Consider the following 7,855-nt stretch of genomic DNA (forward strand, 5'->3'; position numbering starts at 1 on the left):
TCAACTTATTCCGCTTCTAAGATATTCATTCGCACTTCAACATGAATGTGATGAACGTGAAAATCATCATCATTCCCCCACGAACGCATGCCTGACAACCACTTCCGTTCCACCTTAGATTGGATGATTATCTCTTGGATCTCTTAATCAGAATCTTCGTGGTAGAAGCTAGATTGATGGCGGCATTCATGAGAATCTGGAAAGTCTAAACCTTATCTGTGGTATTCTGAGTAGGATTCTGGGATTGAATGACTGTGACGAACTTCAAACTCGCGAGTGCTGGGCGTAGTGACAGACGCAAAAGGAGGGTGAATCCTATTCCAGTATGATCGAGAACCTCAGATGATTAGTCGTGCTGTGACAAAGCATTTGGACCATTTTCACAAGAGGATAGGATGCAGCCATTAACCACGGTGATGCCTCCAGATGATTAGCCATGCAGTAACAGCGCATCGGATCATTTTCCAGAGAGGATGAAACACTACTAGAAAACTAGTTATTACAGACGGATATTTCCGACGAATTTTATCCCACTGAAATACAGACGGAATTTCAGAGGGATTTTTTTGTCAGAAAACAAAAAAAATAGATTAGAATAAATTACAGACGAAAAAGAGAATCTGTCGATAATTCCATCGGAAAAATTAATTTTTTTTCTGTGAAAAATGGTTACAGACGGATTTTCTGTCTGTAATTAAATGGACAAAAAATTGCATTTTATTAAGTTATTACATACGGATTTTCCGTCTGTAATTTAAAAGTTTCCGTCAGAAAATATATTGAAATTAGGGTTGTTACTGATAACTCCTCCATTCAATCACGATCCTTCTACTTCTACACACTTATCTCATCCAAATGCTCCGTCAGCGCCGCCTCTCAGCCTTGCAATGCCGTCGCACCGAACCTCCATTGTACTGAGCTTCTGTTGCACCGAATCTCTGTTGCATACAGGGACCAGTGCACACACCTCCTCATCCCTCTCAACAAGTGCCACCAGGCCGAGTTCTACCTTCCATGGAAGTGCGAGAACGAGCGTCACTCCTACGAGAAGTGCCAGTACGAGCTCCTCATGGAGCGCATGTTCAGATGCAGAAGATCAAGGAACGAGCCTCCCTTAATCACTCTCAATCCAAGGGTGCCGCCTTTCCCGTCATCCCTAAAATCGCCAATGCCTGATTCATTCCAGGTTTCTGCTTCTCCCTGATCTAGGGTTTTCGGATTCATTCCTTATTCCTGATTAATTAATTGCTCTTGTTATCAATATTCTCGCGTTCGGATTTATTAGGGTTATGGGATTGTTCACGCTTTTACTTGATTAGGATTAGAGAATGTTAGTTTGTGTAGGTGTCTCTTTGTGGATTAAATTGGGTTTGCTGTTACCATAGGACCATAATTTTTGTTCAAATTAGCTGCACAGACAGAAAAGTTTCATGCTTGTAGCTCGTAGTGTTAATCTTATCTTCAATTGATCCTCCGCTTGTTATACAACTTCTTCCATGTGTCTCTTCACTGACCTTTTTCTTCCACAGTAATCCTTTTAATCACAAAACACTGACTTATAAGAACCTGTGTTGATCCTACTGAATTGAGTAAATTGCCATATTTGAAGTTATAACAATCCAGTGATCCACTTGTTTGATTATGGCTTCTTTGAGTATGCCTTCTATTTCAGAACAGAACAGAGATGATAATAACAAGAAGAACAATAGCATAAGCAACAAGTTTTTGCTTCCAAGAAAGCCTGTAAGTTTATGCATTTTTTGTATTCCCTCAAAATTGAATAATTGAATCTTATTATATATAGCATCAAGAACTGTACCACTAAATATTTTCTGATTAGGTAAGGTAGCTACATTAGTATTTTATGAGGCGAGAGATTGATTATCTTCATCATTTTTTAATCTTTTGTTCAAAATTTTAAAATAATGTAAAAACAAAATTCTTTATATAACTTTTATGACTTATGTATCTGGATGTCTATGCAGCCTGATAGAATGTTGCCTTATAACAAGGCCTATAATCATGATGAGGATGATGATGAAGAAGAGGGGGTCACAGAAGATGATGAGGAACACAATTTTCTGCATAATGATGAAAAGAGAAAACAAGAACTTGACAAGTCAATGCAAAAACCTAATATTTTGGTAGCTTTCTTACAGGTTTATGCTAAAGGAATTGCAATGTGAATATTGAATTGAACTCGAACTTGGACTTATCGTTATCCATTTTGAATGACGTTGCTTATTGCGTGTTGATGGTAATGTTGCTAATGAGAATCAGAGGGATTCTGTGTGTGCTTTTAATGTGAATTTACTATTGTCTTAGGTGTTTCTAACACTTTAAGGATTACAAAAAAGCTTTCTTTCTGCTTAGTTTTTAGCTTAGTGTGGAAATCAGATACTTTTGAAATAAGGGTCTGCTTGGTTGAGTAGGAGGAAAAGGGGAAGTATAGGATGCTATGATTACATTTCAATTTTTTCCTTCTCCGATCTTTGATATGATATATCAAGAAAGTGTAAAGGGATTCTTATTCTGAAATTTATGACGACCGGATTTTTACTAACTCTTCTATGCAGCCACAATGGCTTTGATTGAAAATGTGATTTGGACTTCTGTAAGCAATAGGAGATGGTTCATATTCATTAAATATTAATTTATTTCTACGGAATTTTATTAAATGTTACTAATGGTATCCTTCAGGTAAAAGACGACCATGGCGAGCATTTTTGTGTTTTTGAGTGCTAGTAGTAGTTATGAAAGCCCAGGCCCATGAATAGCCATAATCAAATCCTTGCATAGCTTCTGGTAATCTTGTATGCAGTTTACATGGTAAATTCCCCTTGCTGCTCTTCCCTCTGTTACTATATTAGTAAGCAAAGATAAGATGCAAAATTAAAGCTTCTATTATTGGCTGCAGGTGAGGAAAGGGCATTCAAAAATTTCCCAGCATTAGTTTGTGCCTGACCCTTCTTTTTCCTTTCATTCTTTCGAATCTTGTTATTGACAGCCTTCAGAACTGTAAGGATACACATGCAACGTGCCAAAGATCTGAATATCAAAGTTACTTGAACAGGGGAACCAAACTCCACTCTTGATGAGGCAGAAACAGCGCTATTAGTATTTATTTGTTCTTCTGAATTCAGCAGCATATCTACTACGCAAATATGTATATCTTATGAGCATTTTGGTTCATTAAAATGATAAGGGTATTAATACATGAAGGAGAAAAAGTAATATACTTTAGAAAAATGATAGAATTTTCATTCTTAATAATGAATTATGTTACCTTGATCCAGGGTTGAAGTAACTAGAACACCTCTTTCAGCCTATGATGCCACAGAAATTCTGAAACCTAATGGTATATTTTGAATCCATTCTTGTGTTTTTGATGTTTCCTTCCACTTCAATAAGCACTATAAAGAGGAAGAATTATAGAAAAAAGATGCAACTTGAAAGTGGAAGCTTAGTGGTATGCATACTCTATGGTTATAAGCTTACACGATTACAGTACTATATTATATTATTATTGTATTTGATTATAGCATGAGCTATGATTGTTTGTGTTTGATCATAAAATTACCAAGTGTGATCAATGAAGAGATTTTACAGTTCATGATTTGTTTGAAAGACATTGAACTTGCACAGCATCAAGAAGGAATTGGTTTCTAATGCTGCAATCGTTTAATAATGTTTTTTCCACCCTTTGATCATTGATTGTTGTAGCTCTTCTGTCTTATATTCCAGAAGTTGTATCTAAAATCATGCTTTTTAAACTCTTGTTCAAATTTTTTTAATATATATGCCTGACATTATTTTGCAGTTCTTTCTATTCTTGGAATTCAGCTGTCTCTCTGCTCCAAGTGACAGTCAGTGAGGTTAGCAAGCACACCCTGATTCTCAAAAAATTCTGTGTGATTTGTTTATCTATAGTGGTTGGATTAGGTCTTTTCTTGGGTCTTCTGATTGTGATTTTGCCATAGTTAATGTATGAAGAATTCATTGAAATAAACTACACACTTTATTCTTTAAAAAAGATGATGAAATATAAAAGAGTAGCTCCAAAGTTAAAGGAAAGAAGCAAAAAATCATAAGTGCTTTCAAAGTTGCTAAATCTGAGATTCAAAGTTGGCATTCTTCAATTCAAAATGAGCCTTGTGTACCTGCTGGTGTCACTCCTGGTAAGTTTGTTCCTTGTCTTTGGCATGTTAATTGTGATATATATCTGCATTTTAATTGTTCAAGTTTTAGTTCTTTGTACACAATTGCTTTATTTTTTTTGTTATAAATTTATCCGTGAACTATTAGTTAACCTTTGTTCTTTCCAGAGCCGAAAATGTTGCTTGATTATCTTCGGGCCCTGAAATCCTCAGAAGAGTCTTTAAGAGAGTAGGTTTAGAATCTAATCTGCCCTTTTTTTTCTGTTGATGTAGTTCACTATCCATTGATTAATTATTAACAGTGCGATTTCCAAATATATAATGTTATTAACAGTATATTCATACTTGTTAGTTGTTACTATTACTGTGATAGTATTTCTGTTAGTCTTAAAATTGTTTAATCCCAAGGTGTTTGGGTAACTTACACTTTTCAAAAATTGTGGGCTGGGAATCCCTGCAGCCAAAGATCTGAATATCGGAGTTACTTGAACAGGGAAACCAAACTCCACTCTTGATGAGGCAGAAACAGCGCTATCAGTATTTGTTTGTTCTTCTGAATTCAGCAGCATATCTACTACGAAAATATGTATATCTTATTAGCATTTTGGTTCATTAAAATGATAAGGGTATTAATACATAGGGGCCACATCCACACGGACAAGGAGTTCCATCTTCACCTGCTGTAAGCTATGATGTTTTCTGAAATTAGTTCCTAATTTAGGAATAGTAAACATATCTTTGTTCTGTTATAGATAATTTATCTACAATCATCTTGTTTCCTTTTTTTTCCTGATCTGTTTTTCTATTTCAGGCTCTAGAACCTGCTACTCTTGTTCCTCTTCAGCTTTTAAAGTCAAGTGGAACCAAATGCATAATGGTAAGTGTACTTAAAAGGTTTCTATTAAACTTATCATGTTTGAACACAATGAAAACCAGGAAACACGAGCTGATAACTTGGTCTACAAGGTAAAAATGGGAAATTAAAAGGTTCCGTGTGCCTTACTTTCCTTAGTACTACTGGACATGGAACTTAAGGGATTACTCTCCTCTGCAGGTGTTTGGTCTGTACTTTATGCAGACATACATTGGAATCTGTTATCATATAAAAAAAGAGTAATAATATTTTTTCAATATTTTATTCTTTTATGTTATCTTTTGAGTGGCCTTCTCAAATATGAACCATACAAATATCTAATTTGCTCCCAAACAGATTGTCCTGCCCTTCAATTACTCCTTTTGTTCTTAGAAGAAAATAAAGATAACTCTACATAAACTAATCATGGCTTTACCTTATTCATTTGCTACTACTACTAAATCTTCAGTTTTTTCAAAGCTTCACAACACTTCTTTCTTCCAACACAATCAACTACAAAGAGCAAATTTTGTTACTGTTGTAAAGTGTGAATCAAAAGACTCATCAGAAGATAACATAGAACTGCAAGCAAAGGGTCCAAAGCTAGAGATAGGTTCACCTATTATTTTTACAGAGGCTCCTAAAATGATTAAGACTGTTGCTTCTGTTCCATGTCTTAGGGTTAATTCTGGTTTGGTCAAGCCTGGTGATGTTGGAAGGTACTTCAAACTTTTTCATTCATCTCTGCTTCTTTTAACTATTAATTTTCTCTTTTTATTTTTTATTTCTATGAATTATCCATACAAACTTTAGTTAATGATATTAGTTGGATAAAACTCTTTCTAGTGATACTGAATAATTTGAAACATACATTGAAAATAAAGCTTGTCAACTTACTGATCTTTCTTCTATTTTAGAATGACAATTACAAGCCACTGATTGGTTCTTGAATTAAATAGTGAGAGGAATGTTGGATGAGGATTTTTCTTATCAAACTTTATCCATCACTTTTATAATTTTTCGGTCAAATTGAGAACTGAGTCATGGACTGTCCTTCGAAATGGGATTGCTTAATTTTCTAAAGTTACTTACAAACTCTCGATAACTTTACATAGATAAGGTATTTTAATTATAACTTCCCTGAAGAAAAATATTGTAACCGGTGTTTATTTGATCCTTTTCAAATGCTTTTATTCATCTTATTTACAGGTGAAGTTATCTGGATCAATTAGCAGTCAATACTTGACAGCATTGCTCATGGCAGCTCCTTTGGCCCTTGGTGATGTTGAAATTGAGATTATCGATAAACTGATTACTATTCCCTACGTTGATATGACTTTGAAACTGATGGAGCGCTTTAGAGTCCATGTGGAGCACAGTGGTAACTGGGATAGGTTCTTGGTCCACGGAGGTCAAAAGTACAAGTAAGTTTCTATTATTGAGTTGTAAAGATTTTAGAATTAAATTATTGTGACTATAATTGGAAGTTTCCTACCAGGTCTCCTGGGAATGCTTTTGTTGAAGGCGATGCTTCTAGTGCCAGCTACTTCCTCGCAGGTGCAGCTGTTACCGGTAGGACTATCACAGTTGTAGGCTGCGGCACAAGTAGTTTACAGGTATGTGAATCCAATGAACTCTTATGACATAAATCCTGATCAGATTATATTTTTCAGTGGAGCCATTTTGCATTTCGCTTAAAAATTCCCTGAGCTTCTCTTAACTATAATTTCCCTAGTGTTGTTGAATTTTACGATGAGTTGTATTTGCTGAACCGTCTGAGGGTTTTTTGGCGTGTGTGCAGAATCATCCTGCTGTTGTTGTGCCTAGGCTTCCTGCTGGTTTGAATTTGCTTAGCCCAGGTGAGTTCTTTTAAATGTTCTTTTTCATTCCGCACTCTGTGAAGAACCCTTTAATTATTTTATTTTTGTTCTGATCTCTGTTTGCTTTTGTTGTTCTCTCTGTTTTTCTATGTTTTGATTCTTTGGCATAGATTGATTTACTCTAATTCCAATTCGGATTTAATTTTATTTCAATCAGGAGATGTCAAGATTAACTTTCAATGTGGAGCTTGATGCTGCTAACGCAACTTAGTTATCTATTAATATTTTAGATTATTCTATCTTTAAGTGCTAAGTGTAATTTGTGACATTCATGTAACATTGGGATGGTCATCTTATTTTTTTTTTGGTATTTTTTTATTAAGACAATGAGATATTGGCCAATGATGTTGAAAAATAACATCCAATTTTATAGGTATCATGTAATGAATATTATGTTTATTTATGTGATTTTTGGCTTTCTTTTTTCAATTTACAGTGTTTGATGGAGTAAATTTAGAAAACAAATTTAAAGTATTCATTTTGCAATGAAAAAATCTAAAAAAAATTCTATTTTATCTTATTGACGGAATTACAGACGGATTTTCTGTCTGTAATCAGAACGGGATGATTTTCCAAAGTTCAAATTACAGACGGAAAATCTGTCGAAAAATTCGTTTGTAATTACAGACGGAAAATCGGTCGGAAAATCCGTCTGTAATTACAGACGGAAAATCTGTCGAAAAATCTGTCTGTAATTACAGATGGAAAATCCGTCTAAAAATCTGTCTGTAATTACAGACGGAAAATCCGTCGAAAAGTTCGTCGCCTTTGGAAAATGGATAGAAAATTTACAGAGGGAAAATCCGTCGGTAATTGCTAAAAATCCGTCTGTAATTTTCCGACGAAAAAAAATCCGTCGGTAAATAATTTCCGACGGGGCTTTTACAGAGGGACAAAATCCGTCGGTAATTTCGTCGGTAACCAAAAATCCGTCTGTAATAAAGACTAAATCTGTCTGTAAATCT

General features: G+C 34.9%; 2 protein-coding genes across 2 annotated transcripts; both read left to right on the top strand.

Annotated features, from left to right (window-relative positions):
* Positions 1-1,508: 1,508 nt before the first annotated feature.
* Positions 1,509-2,228, top strand: LOC110266318 (uncharacterized). The gene is made up of 2 exons (XM_021110709.2): positions 1,509-1,743; positions 1,986-2,228. The coding sequence occupies exons 1-2, from the start codon at positions 1,642-1,644 to the stop codon at positions 2,184-2,186; spliced, it is 303 nt and encodes a 100-aa protein (XP_020966368.1). The 5' UTR covers positions 1,509-1,641; the 3' UTR covers positions 2,187-2,228.
* A 2,870-nt stretch (positions 2,229-5,098) lies between these two features.
* Positions 5,099-7,005, top strand: LOC148544516 (3-phosphoshikimate 1-carboxyvinyltransferase 2-like). Its single transcript, XM_088500379.1, has 4 exons — positions 5,099-5,729; positions 6,220-6,434; positions 6,509-6,626; positions 6,812-7,005. Exons 2-4 carry the CDS (start codon positions 6,268-6,270, stop codon positions 6,881-6,883), a joined length of 357 nt encoding a protein of 118 aa, XP_088356505.1. The 5' UTR covers positions 5,099-5,729; positions 6,220-6,267; the 3' UTR covers positions 6,884-7,005.
* Positions 7,006-7,855: the final 850 nt, after the last annotated feature.

This window comes from Arachis ipaensis, chromosome B9 (assembly GCF_059453495.1).
Source record: "Arachis ipaensis isolate K30076 ecotype BB chromosome B9, ASM5945349v1, whole genome shotgun sequence".
NCBI lineage: Eukaryota > Viridiplantae > Streptophyta > Magnoliopsida > Fabales > Fabaceae > Arachis > Arachis ipaensis.

What these genes read in the sequence shown, in the direction of transcription:
- LOC148544516 (XM_088500379.1), top strand. Translation starts at nt 6,268, where the DNA reads ATGGCAGCTCCTTTGGCCCTTGGTGATGTTGAAATTGAGATTATCGAT. An exon ending in CACGGAGGTCAAAAGTACAA is followed by an intron (nt 6,435 to 6,508) that starts GTAAGTTTCTAT and finishes GTTTCCTACCAG; the next exon opens with GTCTCCTGGGAATGCTTTTG. An exon ending in GCGGCACAAGTAGTTTACAG is followed by an intron (nt 6,627 to 6,811) that starts GTATGTGAATCC and finishes GCGTGTGTGCAG; the next exon opens with AATCATCCTGCTGTTGTTGT.
- LOC110266318 (XM_021110709.2), top strand. Translation starts at nt 1,642, where the DNA reads ATGGCTTCTTTGAGTATGCCTTCTATTTCAGAACAGAACAGAGATGAT. An exon ending in TTTTGCTTCCAAGAAAGCCT is followed by an intron (nt 1,744 to 1,985) that starts GTAAGTTTATGC and finishes ATGTCTATGCAG; the next exon opens with CCTGATAGAATGTTGCCTTA.